Genomic DNA, 19,320 nt, shown 5'->3' on the forward strand with positions numbered 1-19,320 from the left:
TTTTCGCGCCCTCCCCTCACTTGCCAAGGGCGCGAAAACGCCGCGCGGGGCCATTTCGGGTTGCCTGCGGCTGTTTTGAAGCCGCAAAACAGCTGTTTTGTGGCTTCAAAACGGCCGCGGGCAGCCCGAAATGGCCCGGCGCGGCGTTTTCGCGCCCTCCCCTCGCTTGCCAAGGGCGCGAAAACGCCGCGCGGGGCCATTTCGGGTCCGTTTTGAAGCCGCAAAACAGCTGTTTTGCGGCTTCAAAAGGACCCGAAATGGCCCCGCGCGGCGTTTTCGAGCCCTCGGCAAGTGAGGGGAGGGCGCGAAAATGGCTGCCCGGGGCCAGGAAACTTCTCTAAGTGGGAAGTTTAGGGCCGATTTGGAACGCATTAAATGAAGTTTAATGCATTCCAATGGCTTTTTACTTCCCGCTTAGCGAAGATTTCATATAGCGAAGGTTAATCCGGAACGGATTAACCTCACTATACGGGGCACCACTGTATATCTTAAAATATCGATGTTTTTTCCACCAGTTTCCATCCTTTTTTCTGTATATATGTGATATATTTTCACATATATCACTGCGATATATTCTTCAAACAGTCATCCAAATAAGGTAGAAATATATTTCTTGCCTACAGGAAATGATCCTGTTTCCATATTCTTGTCCAGAAAATAGGTTATGCATCAGGACAAATCAAGTGTTGAAACACACCTGTTTTTTCTTTTCGCATGATCCATAGCTTTTCTCTTTCTCATAGGAATGGTCCACACAGTCAAAAACGTGGCCGTATTGTATGAAGCGTAGACCGACTGTCCTCTGAAATTTGTTGGTAGATCTCAATTTTCTTCCAGTTTCCACTCCTTCACCTGAATCTAGTTCATCTTTCCCGATGGTCTATTTTGAGTAAGACTGAATACAGAAAGGGATAAAAGCCCCCCCCACGTCTGACACCTTTGCCTAGAAAAAGCCGTTCTGTCTCCCCATAGTCTGTCCGAAGGGTAGCTTCTTGTCCACCAAGACAGGTTATGCATCAACACCCATTGTTACCTCCTCTCCACCTTCTTTTCTCTAGGCCAGACGTGCCGAGCTCTTTCCATCTTTCCTCAGAGGGCTTGGTTTCCAATCCACTGATCATCACCCTTGTTGCCCTCCTCTGAACCTATTCCAGTTGGTTGGCTTCCTACTTGAATTGCAATATCCAGAACTGGACACAGCACTCGAGATGAGGCTTAACCAGTGCCAAATAGAGGGGGACTAGCACCTCACAGGATTTGGTAACTACCCTGTTTTCCCCAAAATAAGACCTAACCTGAACACAAGTCCTAGTTTGATTTTTCAGGATGCTCATAATACAAGCCCTACCCCAAAAATAAGCCCTAGTTAAGTGAAATCCTGTCCTCCACCCTTGGGCAGCAACCAGAAGATGACATGACTGTATCTGAATAAATGTTGATGGTTGTACATGAAAAAAAAATCCCCTGAAAATAAGCCCTAACACATTATTTGGAGCAAGAATTAATATTTTCGGGGAAACGCGGTAGACTTCTGTTAATGCAACTTAAAATAGTATTGGCCTTTTTTGTAGCCACATCACACTGCAGACACTACCACCACCTCAACAAAAAGGGACTGAAGGAATGGCAGGAGCCTGCCATAATCACACGTGCGCATGGGTGAGCATTGGCTCTCACCAAACTTTGAAGTTTTAGAAGATTCTAGACAATCCATGTGGACTGTCAATCCTAGAACAGTAAGAGAAATTAGAAAACTGACTACAGTGGTGCCCTGCATAGCGATGATAATCCGTGCAGCAAAAATCGCTGCAAAGCGATTTCGTCGCTATGCGAAATTAAAAAGGCCATAGGAATGCATTGAAAACCCTTCAATGCGTTCCTGTGGGCTTAAAACTTACCTTTTAAGCGAAAATCCTCCATACGGCGGCCATTTTAGCTGCCCGGTGAACGATGAATCCATCCCTGTTTTACCCGGTGGCCATTTTGGAACCACCGATCAGCTGGGGAAAAATCATCGCTATGCGAAAATCGGTAAGCGAAACAGCTTACCGATCATCGCAAAGCAATTTTCCCCCATAGGAAACATTGTTATGCAATCGCAAAAACATCGTCGAGGCACCACTGTACATTTCAGGAGATTATCGAGCAAAGACAAGTTCAAGAGGAAGGAAATAAAAGGAAGGGCACAGTAAGTGTGATTTATAAGATTTTAACAAATGTTGAATCTGAAAAAGCTATGATGAAAAACCAGTGGCAAAAGGACTTAGAGGAAGAGGTTAAAAGTGAGGACTGGAACAAAATATGGTCACAAAGAATAATGAAGTGCATGTCTATAAGGGTAAAAGAAAATCATTATAAGGTCGCATGAAGATGATACCTTACCCAAGCAATATTGAATATTATAAATAAAAATGTACCATCTCAATGCTGGAGATGCAAAAAGGAAAAAAGAAGTTATTTACATAGGTGGTGGAATTGTGAAATAAAAAAAGAATGGGCAGTGCTTTTCAAAGAAATTAGAAAAAATATTGGATATAATATTCAAATATTACCAATTATTGCCCTTTTAAATATAATTAAGAATGCCCATCTTTAAAAAGAACAGAAAGAGATGATTGTTATAATGGTCACTGCAGCAAGATTAATATTTGCAAAAAAAATTGGAAACATGACGAACAGATTAATCTTGAAGATTGGTACTGTATAAAGAAATGTGGAGTTTAACGATAAATGATAAGCTAACATGTGAAATAAAAGTAAGAATGGGGGGTGACAAACTGTAATGATTTTAAAGAGGTATGGAATCCATATTTAAACAATGTTTTTGTCAAAGGGAGAGGTCATAAGTCAGCAGAAGAATCAATGTATTTTTGGAGTGGAATAGGATGAAAAGAGATTAAAAGTGGACTAGGTATGTTTAGCCTGAGGTAACCTTCTTTAAATATTTTAAGGACTGTCCCATGGAATACGGAGCGAGCCTGTTTTCCGCAGCTGAAGAAAGTAGGAACTACAGCAATAGATTCAGAGAATTAAATATCAGGAAGCACTATCCTGACATATGTGCTCTTTCCCCACAGGAAGGACTACCTCAGAAGGTGGTGGACATCAGAGGGAGGGAGACCCCAACACTTATGGTCTCTGCCATGATCTCTTACGTTTCTAAAATTCTATAATCCAGGGTCTCTAATTCTGCAACAACACATTGACCACGGCAGCTTAGTGTAATCACATATTTGGCACAAAAATCCTTTGCACCAAACTGAAAACTCTGATAACAGCTCTGGGAAACATTTCACAGGTGAAAAGAACAATTTAGTGGTGAGGAGACCCACTTCCTGCACAAGACTGGAGGTCTGCACGTTGGTTGCCACAGTTTATCCTCCACCGACTTTCCTCAGACAGAACAAGAAACTGTGTCCCAAGTGGCCGCGTTGGGTCCTCCGGCAAAATGCGCGGGCGCCTGCACGTGGGGCAGCTTCCGAAGAAGGGGATGGAGGACAATCATGGAACTCAAGCCCACAGCAAAGGCCGGCTGACCATCAGGAAGAGACAGAAGCCACCTTGCACTCTTTATGTTACCTTGAAAATAAAATCGCTGAAGCAGCCACGCCAGCGCTTGTCCGTGGCCCAAATCCAAAATCAAATGCATGCTTTCAGACTGGCTGGAGGGGGCTTTACAGATCATGGCCTTCTAAGACCACGTAGGTCAAGATAAGGAGAATAATTTACTTATACTTTTTTTACATCCAGTGCAGGAAAAAGTGGAGAAATAAAGTAGACTATGCCTACATAAATTATGCATACATTTGAATATGCAAATAGACAATATGCAGAAAACTGAAAACCGGACGATGAGATGCATTTTTAGAATAAGTAGTCGCGCTAGTCTGTGTAACCCTATTAGTCAAAACCCAGAAGATTTTTTTGAGCTTAAAATATTAAAATATAACAGTTCATCTTTAAAGTACCACCAGTTCTTCTGTCTTTCTGAATTTCAATTTGTTGGTGGGTTTTAATTACGATGCCCATGTGTCAGGACAGTGGTGCCCCACTCCGCCCCACCCTGCCTCCTCCAGGTGCTACTGCTGAGTGGTTGGGTGCCTGCGGGAGGGGGGTGGGACGCTGAATCACCAATCCATGGTTGGCCTGGGAAACAAACCACAACGAACCAGGAGTCCGTGCCCATCGGTAACAGCAACTCTGCCTATGTGATATTCAAGGAGTGCCACCCCCTCCACGGGGTCCCTATGGCTGAGCAGGGATTTGCACCCCTATGTCTTGAATGCTATTCTGTCACTCATCTACTGGACAACACTGTTGTATCCAGAACACAAAACTGCACAAATTGGGCAAAATGCAGTGTGTGTGTGTGTGTGTGTGTGTGTGTGTGTGTGTGTGAGAGAGAGAGAGAGAGAGAGAGAGAGAGAGAGCTTGGTAAAGGCATTAAAAGGTCTCATTTTGCAAAACGCCCAAACATGAATATGAATATCAGTGTGGGAAGAAAACTAGTTTCAAAGCAGAGATGGGAGGAAAATGAAAATGGAATTTGGGAAAACCACAAAATTGAGACAAGAAAATTTCCACCTCCCTACTGACGGGGAATGATGGGGCCGTCTCGAACCTTTGTACCCATCTAAGCATGTTTTCCTTCGTGACCTCGTGGATAGCCTAGAACAGTGGGAAAGGCCCCAAGGGGGACAACTTGCCAGCCGGAATGCTCCAAGGGTCTGCTCCTCTGCAGAGGCTCCTCCGAGATCTTCGCCTTGACCGAGGGGGCTTCCGCCCTTTGGTCTTCCTCCGCGGTCGGCTGGTCCTCCCCATGTTGTGCAGTCAACCCCATCGGGCAGAGGAGAAAGAGGGCCACTCCCGGGAGAAGAGCGCACGTGTTTCACCAGGACATCAAAGGCAGCGATGTGGCTCTGCAAAAGGTTTTGACAGGATGTTAATGGCACCAGTTTATAATTTATTTAAAATAGGCTGTTTTTCATTATTCATGGTGCCCTTCTTCTCAATTCCCTTAAATAATAATAAAAAAGAAAACTCCACTTGTGAATCATTGCGACTGTGTGGCAGATGTTTGGAGATTAAGAAAAGCTTAATGCAACAAGAAGAATATTAACTGGTGGATTAATGGCCCACATTTATGGAGGTAAGCCTGGCTATTTACAGGTAATAACGACTGGGGTGCTTTGGAAATTATAGTTTAAATAGCATTTGATTGAGGTGCTTTGGAAATGTCAAGTCTATAGGCTCCATGTACATACAGCATGTGCTTTCCCTTTCAGACTATAACGCATGATTGATTGATTGATTGATTGATTTGTTACTTACTTACTTACTTACTTACTTACTTACTTACTTACTTACTTACTTACTTACTTACTTACTTACTTACTTACTTAACTTAACTTAACTTAACTTAACTTAAATTTGTATACACCTCCCATTAGTGCTGAAGCACTACCCTGGGTGGTTCACAATAATAAACAGAACAAACCCAAGATAAAACTAAAACCGTTTTAAATCAGTTTAACAACGATCCCATAAAAACTGATGGCATTAGAGCAAGAAGGTAGAAAAGTGGCCGACAAAAGGGCGGTCAGCTCGGGTCATTGTGGAGAGCCCCCCTGAAAAGCCATGTCTTCAGTGGCCTCCTGAATGTCCACAGGGAGGGGGCCAGGCGAAGCGCCTCCAGAAGATGGTTCCATAAAATGGGAGCCACCACCAAGAAGGCCCTGCCTGTTGTAGAGGACTTACTCGCTTTCCTCAGGACGGCCACCCGAAGGAGCCTCGCCTGTGATGACCTACTGGGTCAGGAAGATAACATTGGGGAAAGATGCTCCAACAAGCAATGTGGCCCCAAACTGTGGAGAATTTCATAGGTGAGTGTCAAACCTTGAACCTGATCCAGGACGCAACAGGTCAACAAGCCAGAGCCCAAATGAAACGGTCAAACCTGCTCACACCAACCACCCGTCTGGCTGCCACCTTCTGGACCTGCTGCAATCTTTGGATCAACCATTGCAGTCATCGATCCGGGAGATGGCCAGAGCCTACACCAAGATCCTGACGGAGCTCTCGTCTAGGTAGGGGTGTCGTTGGGCGATTAGCCTAAGCTGGTTAAAGGCTGATCTGGACACAGCTACAGTCTGGGATTCCCAGGAACAAGCCGGAAGGAAGCACACATTGCAGTAAAGGGGAAAGAGGCGGCTGATCCCGTTCCTCGTGCACTCAGCTTGATCCCCTCTGCCATGCCTGAGGAGAAAGAACCTCCCAGTAGAATTCTGGAACTGAGGGAATGCCTCCCACCCTACGCCTCCCTCTTTAGACTTCCTCCAAACCTGGGAACTGCCATGGATCCCTTTCTGCTCAGCATTGCTTTGCCCTTTTTTGTTTACTCAAGGATCCACAATCAGGGGCTGTTATTTGTGGGGAAGATACTGCTGTTGCTGGTGTTTTATATCGCCCCACCCATTTTACATCTATAAGCTGCTTTGGACATTTTCTTTCAAATGGCAAAGGAGGTTACAAATGGCAAGAAGCAATGAAAGACTCATGCAAAAAAAAAAAGGCACAAAAGCCAGAAAAGAATGAAACGGCTAAACTGGTGCTCAAGACGCCCGACGCTGGTGTTTGCTTCGTTTTAGTAGCTGAAAACATTGCACACTAACAAGACCCTTCAAAAGATGAACTTAGCAATTCTGCATTTTTTTTCCTCGGCGTCCATCTATGTTGGACAGAATGAGTGAAATCCTGTCAGCATTATGAGAAGCCTGATCATAGTTCTTCCAAAAAGACGGTTACTAACCTGTAACCATGGTTCTTCAAGTGGTCATTCTGTAAATTCACACAAAAGGGTTAATCCAGCGCCAGCGTTCGTCCTCTTGGAACATTCTCAAGCTTTAAGAGAAAAGTAACAAGTGTAAGGCTGCCTATACTGCGCATGCTCCGCCCACCCAAGCCTCAGTTCCATTTATCCGCCACAGGTACCCGAGTATCCAATAGATACCAACAGTGACAGATAGTGGGGAGGCTGGGCGGGATTGTATGAATTCACAGAATGACCACTTGAAGAACCATGGTTACAGGTAAGTAACCCGTCTTTCTTCATCGTGGTCTTCTGTGAATGCACACAAAAGGGTGATTAGCAAGCTTACTCACCGGCCGGTGGGCTGTCACTGGAGGACAGAAGTCAGCACCGCTCTCCCGAAACTCGTCTCTCTTTTGGTCCTGAGGTCCATTCTATAATGGGTGATGAACGTTGACACATTCGACCACGTGGCAGCTCTGCAGATGTCTGGTACATCAATGCCACACAGCAGGGCAGTGGAGGACGCAACAGCTCTGGTGGAGTGAGCGCGCAGTCCTTCAGGCGGACACTTGTGCTGGAGTTCATAGGCAAGTGAAATTGTGGAAACAATCCATCTGGAGAGCGTGGAACGTGCTGCGGGCAAACCCTTTTTGTGACCAAAATAACACAGGAAAAGCCTGTTAGAGGTCCTAAAGTCTTTTGTTCTAGACACATAAAAGGCCAAAGCCCTTCTGACATCAAGAGTATGGAGCATGCACTCAGTGTCAGTTGCAGGTTCAGGAAACAGGATAGGAAGAGACAACGGTTGACTCAGGTGGAAGTCCGAAACTACTTTGGGAAGGAAAGAAACATCTGGATATAACTGAACTGTTTCTTCAAAAAACTGCAGGAAAGGTTGGTCAGAACGAAGGGCCGCAAGTTCGCTTACCCTTCTCGCCGACATAATAGCTACTAAAAATACAGTCTTGAGGGACAACAACTTGAGTTCACACGTAGCCATTGGCTCAAAGGGAGGACGGGTAAGTGCATGCAACACCAACTGAAGAGACCACTGCGGAACTGGTGGTCTAACTGGAGGTCTTAGATTAGTAAGTCCTTTAAGAAAGGCTTTGACAGTCAGATGGGAGAAGAGGCGTGATGAGGCAGAATCTTTAGGCTGAAAGGATATGATAGCAGCTAGGTAAACCTTAATAGTGGATAAAGATAACTGGAAATCAAACAGATAACGTAAGTATTGCAACAATGTGGAAAGAGACACAGGGGATGGTACAAGACCCCTAGCCTCAGCAAATGTAAGAAAACTTTTTCACTTATGACTGTACAACAAAGTGGTGGATGGCTTCTTAGCTCGGTCTAACACCTCCTTGACCTCAGGGAGATCCTCCACGCAGTCAGATGCAGGGTTTCCACATCTGGATGGAACATTGCGCCTGCATCCTGTGTCAAGAGATCGGGTAATGTTGGCAGTCTCTTGAATTCGGAGGACATTTTCATCAGCGTTGGAAACCATACTTGTCAAGGCCAGTATGGTGCTATGAAGATTACTTCCGCCGGTGAGTAACGAAGCTTCACGAGAGCCCTCTGTATTAGAGGAAGAGGAGGAAAGATATATAGAAGGCCTTGATTCCACTGTATCATGAATGCATCCCCCAGAGAGTCCTTGCCCAGCCCCGCTCTGGATGCATACGTGATGCACTTGGCATTGAGATGAGACGCGAAGATGTCCACAGTGGGAATTCCCCAAAGGTAACAAAGTTTGTGGAACACTCGGGTGTTGAGCTCCCACTCGTGTGTTTGATGCGGGAGACGGCTGAGATGGTCTGCCAGTGCATTCTCTGTTGTCGATACATGTATGTGTGACAAACCCAGACCTACTGGGATCTGCCACACGTTAACTAAGCTGCCACCAACCATTCCCTATAAAAAGTCACACAGACCAGGGATGGATTTTTAAACAAATAAAAGAACAAGGTTTATTTAAATCACACACAGGGAAAAATAAAACGATCAGGTGAATAAGGTATAGTAACGTGGCTTAGTTTCACTCATACATACACACAGTTTGGTTCACACAGAACCCTTAACTTGAAGCACAGACCCTGAACCTATCAGTTCTGGCTAACCAACAGACACCTGAACCTATCAGGTTGGTACTCTGACACACAGTAGTACCCTGTCTGACACACAGACTCCCACACCAGCTTCTTCTTCCCAGCTGCTGCTTTGTCTCCTTCTAGCATCTCCACACACGCTCCACACATATACAGTACAGCCCCTCCTCCTGATGTCCCGCCTTCCACTCCCCATAGGATGGAACTTTCCCTCCAAACCCATGACAGACAGGTAACATCAGTGCTGTATGTAACACCTCCCCTCTTTATAAGTTGTTTTGTAGGGGGAAAGCTAAGGTGCTTTTTCCCAAAAAAACAACCTGGATAAAACACACAAAAACAGTTATACATATAATACCATACTTACTTATACTTACATTCTAAGTTAACCATATCAATTAGGCATTTAAACATTTACCATATACATTACATCAATTTACCTTTATTCATACAAACCAAATTCAAAAAACAGGTACATTTAACTTTTTGTCATCAATATATATACATAGTCCATGTTCTTTCGCCGTCTTCAATCTTCAGGTCTTCTTGACAAGGCGTCAGCAACACAGTTCACTGACCCTCTGACCACCTTCACTTCAAAGTCATAGTCCTGCAGATTTAAAGCCCACCTCATAAGTTTGCTATTGTGGGTTTTCATTGTCTTTAACCATTGCAGTGGTGAATGGTCAGTGCACAGAATAAAATGTCTTCCCCAGATGTAAGGCTTGGCCTTCTGGATCGCGTAGACTATGGCCAAACACTCCTTCTCCACAGTTGCCAAATGTCTCTCACCTTTTTGAAGTTTCCTACTCAGGTAGGACACTGGATGCTGGTCACCATTCTCATTCTCCTGGCACAGAACTGCTCCTACCCCGCTGTTAGACGCATCGGTGTAGATGATGAACTCCCGGTCGAAGTCTGGAGCCCGCAGCACTGGATAGTTGATGAGCGCCTGCTTCAACCTCTGGAACGCCTCCTCACAGTCGCCGGTCCACGGGATGCGGTCATCAGCCTTCTTCCTCGTCAGATCGGTCAGCGGAGCCGCAATCTCGCTAAACCTCGGGATGAACTTTCTGTAGTAGCCCACCAACCCAAGAAATGATTTGACTTTTTTCTTGGTGTTGGGTCTGGGCCAATCACGAACAGCTTCTATTTTGGCCTCCAGGGGTTTTATCACTCCTCCCCCTACCATGTGACCCAAGCACTTTACTTCTGGGCTACCCAGCTGCAGTTTGTTTTCTTTGCAGGGCCTGGGCCAAAGCACTCCCTCCCCTGGGTCAAAGTGCCTCTCCCCGGCTCTCTGGACACACCAGGCTTTCTTTCTGACCTTTTGAGCTTGCAGGGTCTCTGCTGCTAGCTCTAGGTTTCTCTCCAGGTCTTTCCTTAAAGAGTCTATATATGTCACAACGTCTTGTGGGTCATCCTGGGTGATCTGCTCCCAATCTTGCTTGATCAAATCAAGGGGCCCTTTCACCCTTCTCCCAAATAAAAGTTCAAATGGACTGAACCCGGTACTGGCTTGTGGCACTGATCGATAAGCAAACAAAAGGGATTGCAGCTTCTGGTCCCAATTGTTTGGATTCTCTGCCAAGTAAGCCCTAATCATGCGCATTAGAGTCCCATTGAACTTCTCAGTTAACCCATTACTTTCAGGATGATAGGCAGTAGTTTCCTTGTGCTTAATTCCACAGATTTGCCATAAGCGTTTCATGAGCTTTGATGTGAACGATGCGCCCAAATCTGTGATTATTTCTGAGGCAAATCCCATCCTGGACATATACCCCACCAAGGCATCTGCCACTGTGTTAGTTTCAATGTTAGTCAAGGGAATGGCTTCAGGCTACCTCGTGGCATGGTCCACAATGGTGAGAATGAACCTGTTCCCCCTCTTTGTGGCCTTGGGCAAAGGTCCCACAATATCCACCCCTATGCATTTGAACGGAGTGTCAATCACAGGCAAAGGGCACAACATTGCTTTGGTCCTATCGCGGCTATTCCCCTGCCTTTGACACACATCACATTGTTTGCAGAACTCCCTGATCTGTTTTCCTATGTCAGGCCAGTAGAAATTCTGTGTGATTCTCTGCTGTGTTTTGTTCACCCCTAAGTGTGCAGCAAACATGTCAGAGTGCCCCCTTTGTAAGATCATGGGGCGATACTTTTCAGGTACCACCAGCTGACTTCTGATCCCATCTCCCCCTTTTGAGATATTCCTCAGGGTCTCTCTATATAAAATCCCCTTTTTCTCCAGAAATCTCACTGGGGTTTCAGGTGTTAGCTGGGCGTCAGTCACCTGTTCAAAACACCTTTGGAGAGTGGCGTCTGCCTTTTGCTCTTGTCCAAATCTGCTGTCTGTGGTTAAGGTTTCCACCACAGCTTCTGAACTCCCCTCTGCTTCCGTCTCTGGCTCATCATTACCCCCCTGAACTGTCCCCGTGGTGGCTTGTGAACGTGTAATCACTAGCACCCGTTTCACATGTTCAGCCAGGTCATTTCCCACGAGCACGGCTGCTGGCAGAGTCGATGAAATTGCTAGCCGCCAAACTCCCCTCCAGCCTTGAAAGTTGACAGGTACCTCCGCTACTGGCAGAGAGATCACCTGTCCCTCAATCCCTGCTACCTTCATGCTCTCATTTGGGATCACATATTCCCTAGGAATAATATCTGGATGGCACAGGGTCACCTGAGAACAAGTGTCCCGCAGCCCCCGATACTGACGGTCAAGTATTCCTACGTCCACCCCTGCTGTCTCAAACAACTGAGAATCTGTTCTCACCAGCAGGCAGCGCCTGACCTCTACAAGAGGACCATTTTCCTCAGCCTGATCAGCAGATGTAGCTGTTCCAGATTGAGTAGCCATGGCAACAGGCTCCCTCAGTGACAGTGAGCCTTGCTCTTTCTGGACACAGAACACAGCTTTTGGCTTGGTCCCACTCGAATCCTGAGGCACAATTCCTTTTAGCTGCTTTAATTTCTCACACTCTGAGATTAGATGGCCCTTTCCCTGACAGAAATAACATTTTCTGGTGTATTTTGATTCTCTCTCATCTTGTTTTGGTTTTCCCTCCAAAATCTGAGGTCTTGGTTTCATGTCTGAGGGCTTCCCTTCACCATGGGCCCCTCCCCCTTGCTGGCTTTTCCCTGGTCCCTGAGAGTACTTGCTGTAGGTTTCTTTGGGTTTTCCTACAGATTTCTCCTCACCTAAGGGCTTTCTTATCTGGTAAATAAAATCTGCGATCTCGGCTGCTTCTGCCACAGATTTTGGTTTCCTTTCCCTCACCTGGAATTTCAGTTCCCCATGCAGGACTGAATAGAACTGTTCCAGCGCTATCAAATCTTTAAGCTGCTGAAAGGTCTCTGTCCCCTCCTGAGATAGCCATTTCTCAAGCAGCCTCACCAATTGGGCCCCCACTTGGGTAAAAGTCTGCTCTGGTTTCTTTGTGAGGGACCTGAATCTTTGCCTCAGCTGTTCCGCATTTATCCCATGTCTTGCAAACACCAGTTTTTTAAACTCTGCAAAATCTCTCATCAGTTCCTGTGGCATCTCTGAATAAACCTCAGCCAGGCTACCACTGATTAAAGATCGCATGATGGTCATCTTCTCAGTTTCCCTCACTGAGAAGTCCACAAACGCCCTTTCCACTAAGGAAAAGAACACCTCAGGACAATCTCCCTTGTGGTACACAGGGAATTTCTTCAGGTCAGCCTTAGACAATTGGCCTCCCTCAGAATCCCTATTGTTATTATTGTTCTGGTTCATCAGTTCCAATTTCCTTAACTCAAACGCCATTCTTTCTTTTTCCAGAGCAATTTTCTCTCTCTCCCTCTCTATCTCAAATTGCCTTTGTTTCTCTCTTTCCCTTTCCTCCATTTTTTCTCTCTCTAATCTTTCCTCCATTTCAAATTGCCTCATCCTCAGTTCATGCTGTTGGGCTAGGAGCAATTTCCTGAGTTCTGGGTTCTGTTCTCCCGTGCTGTCACCCTGCACTGAGCCAAATTCATCCTCAGAACCTTGGTCTACCTGGGGGTCTTTCACTTCACCCATTTCTGCCATTTGGCTTCGAGTCAAGGGCATAATCCCCCCTCAGAACAGGCTGCTTTCAAAAGTCAAGCCTCAAAATAAAATGACCACTTTTTTTTTCTTTTGCCTCAGAACCAGCTTTCCCTATAGATTGCTGCTGTCCTTCAGCACTACTTGCAACTGTAGCGAGTTAGAGTCTACCCCCCTCTGCTGGGCCTCTCAGCAGGCAGGCTAGCTCACTGCTATTTCACAGTTTTGCCTCAGCTTTTTTCCCGCCAAAAACAGGCTGCCTCAGAGCACCCTAATCTAGTCCCCAATCTGAGGTTACACGTTCTTCTACTAGTGCACCCCCCCGTGAGGTACACCTAGAAGATTACCTACGTGCTCTCAGATTGTCCCTGACTAGACCCCCCTTGCTCTGGGCACACTTGCCAAGGCTTTGCTGGACCACTGGACAACTGGACCAGTCGTATCCCACACGCTGGACACCAATCAATGTGACAAACCCAGACCTACTGGGATCTGCCACACGTTAACTAAGCTGCCACCAACCATTCCCTATAAAAAGTCACACAGACCAGGGATGGATTTTTAAACAAATAAAAGAACAAGGTTTATTTAAATCACACACAGGGAAAAATAAAACGATCAGGTGAATAAGGTATAGTAACGTGGCTTAGTTTCACTCATACATACACACAGTTTGGTTCACACAGAACCCTTAACTTGAAGCACAGACCCTGAACCTATCAGTTCTGGCTAACCAACAGACACCTGAACCTATCAGGTTGGTACTCTGACACACAGTAGTACCCTGTCTGACACACAGACTCCCACACCAGCTTCTTCTTCCCAGCTGCTGCTTTGTCTCCTTCTAGCATCTCCACACACGCTCCACATATATACAGTACAGCCCCTCCTCCTGATGTCCCGCCTTCCACTCCCCATAGGATGGAACTTTCCCTCCAAACCCATGACAGACAGGTAACATCAGTGCTGTATGTAACAGTATGGCTACCAGGAATATATGATGTAGGTAGCACCACTCCCAAAGATGAACGGCAAGGTAAAGTAGAGATTGTGAGCGAGTCCCTCCTTGTTTGTTGATATAGTACATGGTCGTGGTGTTGTCCGTTATCACCTGAACACCACAACCCTGCACCATGGGAAGAAAAGCCCAAAGTGCCTTTATGACAGCTATCATCTCTAGATGGTTGAGGTGTAGGTTGATTTCCTGGGAGGACCAGAGAGCATGCACCTTGTGTTGGCCACAATGTGCTCCCCAGCCCGTTGGGCTGGCGTCTGTAGTTATTTGAACTGTAAGCTGTAGTGGTTTGAAAGTTCTGCCGATTTTCAGGTGTGGAGGGTAAATCCACCATTGGAGTTGATTGGCAAGCTCTGGAGTCACACGAAGACGTTTGCGTTGGCTGACTGTCATGGGATTGAATAGTGCAAGAAACCATGACTGAAGAGATCGTAGTTTGAGTCGTGCATGAGACAAGGCCAGGGTGGTCGAGGTCACAAGGCCCAAGAGATGCTGTGCATGCTTCGCTGTTACGCGTGCTCTTGGTTGAAATTTTCTTACAGCCTTTTTAATTTTCCAAATTCTTTCTTTGGGCAGGAAGAATTGTGCCCTGGTTGCGTGCAGGCGAGCACCTATGTAGTGAACCACCTTGGATGGTCTGAGGTGAGACTTTTTCATGTTGATGGTAAGTCCTAGCTTTGGAAGTAATCAAAAAACGAACCTTGTGTCTTTGAGAGCCTGTCTTTTGGATTGAGAGACCAGTAACCAATCGTCTATGTAAGGATAAATGTGAATGCCCTTGAGGCGCAGGTAAGCTGCTACCGGTGCCATCACCTTTGTGAAAGTCCTGGGAGCTGTTGAGAATCCGAATGGGAGGGCCAGGAATTGGTAAATGGTTCCTTGAAAAAAGAAGCGCAGATACTTGCAATGCTGTGGATGGCTGGTCACATGAAAATAAGCGTCTTTGAGATCTATGACTATGAACCAATTGTTTTTCTTTAACAGGGGCAGAATGGACTCCAGCGTCACCATGCAAAAACGCCAGGGACGAAGGTAAGTGTTCAGAATTCTCAGATCTAAAATTGGCCTTATTCCTCCATCCTTTTTTGACACGGTAGCCATGTTCGATGATATTTAGAATCCAGGAGTTGTGATGGTGATCCAGTTTGAGAGAAATGGTAGAAGTTTTGTAGCATTTGCATTTGGTGAACAGTTTATGGGAGAGTCAAAGATACTGTTTGGATTTTTTGGCAGGTGGCTTATAGGACTGCCTACGCTGCAACTGCTGAGATCGATAGCTGGGCGCGGAAGAAGAAGCCTGAGAGGATCTCTGTTGAGGTAAGTTTCTATATGGTTTGAATTGTTGTGATGATTGTTGATATTGGGCGTAAGACTTACCCCATAGATACTTATGGTAACGAGGTTGTGGTTGGATAGAATATGATTTAGCTGTCTTTTTAGCCTTGTGGAGTTCTTCCAGGTGGCTATCCGTCTTTTCGTTGAAAAGACCAGTGGTGTCAAAGGAGAGGCTCTCTACCTTGTTTTTCACATCATCCAGTATGTTGGCAGCTCTGAGCCAAGCATGCCCACGTAGGGTGACAGCAGACATGAGGACTCTGGCAGCGGCTTCTGCGGCGTGTCTAGTTGACAACCTCTGGTGCTTAGACACAGTCTGAGCCTCTTCATAAAAATTTAGGAAACTTTGTCTGACTTCCTCTGGAATGAGCTTGAGTCTAGGCAAAATCTTTAGCCAGAGCTGTTTCTGATATGTTCCTAGGGCAGTTTGATAATTAATCACTTTCAGCAGAAAGGAAATTAAAGAGTAAATTTTTCTGCCAATAATTTCAAGCTTTTTTCCCCTTTATTGGTTGGAGTGACATGAGATTTACCAGTGGGCTTGGTGAACTGGTTTCTACAATTACAGAATTAGGGATTGGGTGTTTGAGTAGAAATTTAGTATCAGAACCATGGACACGATAGAAATTTTCAGTCCGGTGAGGTAGTGAAGGTGTGTTGGATGGTTGTTCCCAATACTCTTTGATGATGTCCATAATAATTGGGACAAAGGTAAGACTTGGTGGTGGAGACCTCTCTTGATTGATATCACCAAAGGTGAGGTCTTCCGTAGGAGGTGTAGGCTGATCATGTTCTAGTTTGAGAGCCCTTGCCAATCTCGATAACATCTGAGAGTAGGATGGAAAGTTTTCAGACGGTGAAGAAGCGTGGGCATAACCTATGTCTGATCCAACCACTTCCCCTTCTGGAAGACCACCTTGGCAGGGCTGTGCAGGTAAGTCCTGGTCAGAATTGGAGGACAGGACTGAAGACACCTCGTCGGGGTCAGAGGAAAAGACATCTCTCTTAGTTTTGCGTGGTGGTTTGTCGATGTCGAGCCTAATGTTAGACGTTGAAGGTTGCATTTGAGGCATAGTAGTAGGAAGAGGAACCGCTGATGAGATAGGCACAACTTGCTGTGGCTGGATCTCTTTGTTTCTCAGCATCAACGCATCGACATCGATGACGAGGTCGAGGCGAGTCTGAGGAGGATGACAAATGAACATACTTGATCCGCTTGTATTTCCGACGTTGGTCGGTCGAAGTCGAAGAGGAGCTGGAGGACATGGGACGACGGTCGAAGAGGATGAGGAGTGCCGCCGACGTCGATGTTTGCTTCGGCGTCGGGTCGAAGAATGGTGCTTCCTCTTTGAAGACCGATTTTTCCGCGGCGATCTCGACCTCGAAGGAGGTGTTGAGATCGATGGAGCCGGAGATCTCCGCCCATGAGAAGACGGGCTCTGTGGGACAGAAGTCAAACCCGCGGTCGCGTCAACGAGCTGATTCGGCGTCGGTTAAGAGACACCCGGTGGCATAGCCGGCTCAACTTGTCGAGGAGGGAGCGAAGGGGCTGCCTCTGACAAGGATTCTCGGTCCTTCAACGAATCCTCTAAGATGGGAGATGGAAGGGACTCTAAAAGTGTGGGAAGCTGTATAACAGGTTTCTTGGACTTGACAGGAGGTTTCCCCTTACTTTGTTTTGCAGGGGTTTTTTACATTTTTTTTATTAATACAAAATAAACCTACTACTACACAAAAAAAACTACATAAAATACAAAACAATACAATAAAATACAATTACCCATGTGCACCCATCACCTTCAGGACTAGCATTATACTTCATTCCATCCATTTTCACTCCAAAATTTCATTGTTTCTTCCCTCGGTGTAAACCCCCTCCCTGTCTGAAAGACATGTTCCAGAAATACATTCCATATTTTCTTAAAATCATTATTTTTCATTTGGCCTCTATGTATTTTCATATCACATGTCAGTTTGTCATTGATTGCCATATCCCATAGTTCTCTATACCATTCCTCCAAATTAAATTGATTATCATTTCTCCAGTTTCTTGCAAATATTATCCTTGCTGCCGTAACCATTATTACTATTAAATCCTTATTTTCTCTCACCAATTGATCTTCGTTAATCAGATTCGATAATGCTATTAACGGAAACGTTTGAATGTTCAATCCAGTTATTTCAGATATTTCTTTAAATATTAAATTCCATTCTTTCTTTCTTTTTTCGCATAACCACCACATATGTAAATACATCCCCTTCTCTTTTTTACAGCTCCAACATAATGCTGACACACTTTTATCCATTATATTAATTTTGACCGGCGTTAAATACCACCTCCATATTACTTTATAGCAGTTTTCTTTTATCCTTACTGACATGTTCTTCATAATTCTCTGATTCCATATTTTATCCCATTCTTCTCCTATTACTTTTTTATCCAAGTCATTTTGCCATTGCATTTTTAATCCTAGATTACCCTGTTCAACTTGAATTAATAATTTATATATTTGGCTAGTTTTGCAGGTTTTGAAGGGGCAGAATCCGTCTTCGTCTTAGCAGCAGATTTCTTAGAAGGACCCGATTTTTTAGTTTGTTTGGCTGAAGGCTTCGATGGACCAGGCTGAGGGGAAGCAGTCGCCTCGGACCTGGGTGTTGCAGACGGTGAGACCATTTCTGAATCCGATGGCTTAGTGGCTGACAGGGTAGATTCCCACAGATGGTACTTAAAACGCTGCTGCCTTGCCTTCAGCGCTGCCTTGGTGAAAGTTTTACAATGTCTGCAAGACTTTGTGAGGTGGGCTTCACCTAAACAAAAAAGGCAACAATCATGTGGGTCTTGATGGGGAATCTTCCTGGAGCAGACCACGCAACGGCTGAATGGGCCAGATGGCATAAGCTGTAAAGTCTATGGGGAGCTGTTACGGAGCGGGGGGGAAAGGCGGGAAAAACCGAGGCGGCCAAGTTGAGGGAAAAAACCCCAATAGCGAAGTCTAAGAAACCAGTCCGCGTCAAGGGATATAGAATTCTATCAAGGTAGATGTCCAGTCCGAGTCGAAAAAACCAAGAAGAATTAGTATTTTGGGAAATAGAACGGAGCTCGAAGCGAGAGGTTCCAAATCGCTAGGCGGAAAAATGGAACTGAGGCTTGGGTGGGCGGAGCATGCGCAGTATAGGCAGCCTTACACTTGTTACTTTTCTCTTAAAACTCAAGAATGTTCTGAGAGGACCAACGTTGGCACTGGGTTAATCCATTTGTGTGCATTCACAGAAGACCACAATGAAGAATTAAAGGCTTCCCACCCCCAGGCTCCCAAAGGCTTGCCAAGGGCCAAAGGTATCCCTAGGGAGCTTTGCTGTTTGAACGGAGGAAGAGGAACTTTTAAATTAAAGGTGCATATATGTTTTCTTCGTCATCAAGTCAGAACGACTTACAGTGACCCTAATGGGGCTTTCAAGGTAAGTGAGATATTTGATTTTACCAGTTCCACTCCCCTTGTGAGTTTCCACGGCCAAGTGGGAATTTGAACCCTGTTCTCAAGAGTCCTACTCTGAGTAGATGGCTCAGTTATCCCAGCCTGGATCAATCTCAATCACACTAAACAGAAGTATCTGAGGTGCTGTCTATAATTTGAGGAGACTGTATATCTCAGGTGAGCCTATGTAGAACAATCTAGACCAGTGATGATGAACCTTTTTGAGCTTGAGTGCCCAAACTGCAACACAAAATCAACTTATTTATTTCAAACTGCCAATGCTGCAATTAAAACCTGAATGCTCTGGTTTTAGTTTAGAGAAAACAACTGTCCCTGCACTGCAAGGGTTAAATGCTTGTGTTTTTTCCTATGGGCGGTATTAACAAAGAAATACTTACTGGTCCTCCAATCCCCCATTGGGCTACACTGGTAATGGTCGCCATTGCACCCCTCTGCTGGACACTGCACCAGCAGAGGGGAGTGCCAAAATCTGGGATCAGAGGATGAGTAAGTATTTCTTG

At 45.5% G+C, this 19,320-nt stretch overlaps 2 protein-coding genes across 4 annotated transcripts in view; both read right to left on the reverse strand.

Moving 5' to 3' along the window:
* LOC144583991 (uncharacterized) overlaps positions 1–19,320 on the reverse strand; it is a 484,560-nt gene that overhangs the window by 319,760 nt on the left and 145,480 nt on the right. The gene's annotated exons all lie outside the window — the stretch shown is intronic.
* The window catches only part of LOC144583992 (uncharacterized), a 130,158-nt gene continuing 115,633 nt past the window's right edge, over positions 4,796–19,320 (reverse strand). For all 3 annotated transcript variants that reach the window (XR_013537965.1, XR_013537966.1, XM_078378908.1), the window contains one exon: positions 4,796–4,919. Coding sequence is in view for 1 of the 3 variants with exons in the window: in XM_078378908.1 (XP_078235034.1) it covers positions 4,889–4,919 (31 nt within the window). In the remaining 2 variants the exon portion in view is untranslated. The remainder of the gene's footprint in view (positions 4,920–19,320) is intronic.

Source organism: Pogona vitticeps, chromosome 7 (assembly GCF_051106095.1).
Source record: "Pogona vitticeps strain Pit_001003342236 chromosome 7, PviZW2.1, whole genome shotgun sequence".
Lineage (NCBI taxonomy): Eukaryota > Metazoa > Chordata > Lepidosauria > Squamata > Agamidae > Pogona > Pogona vitticeps.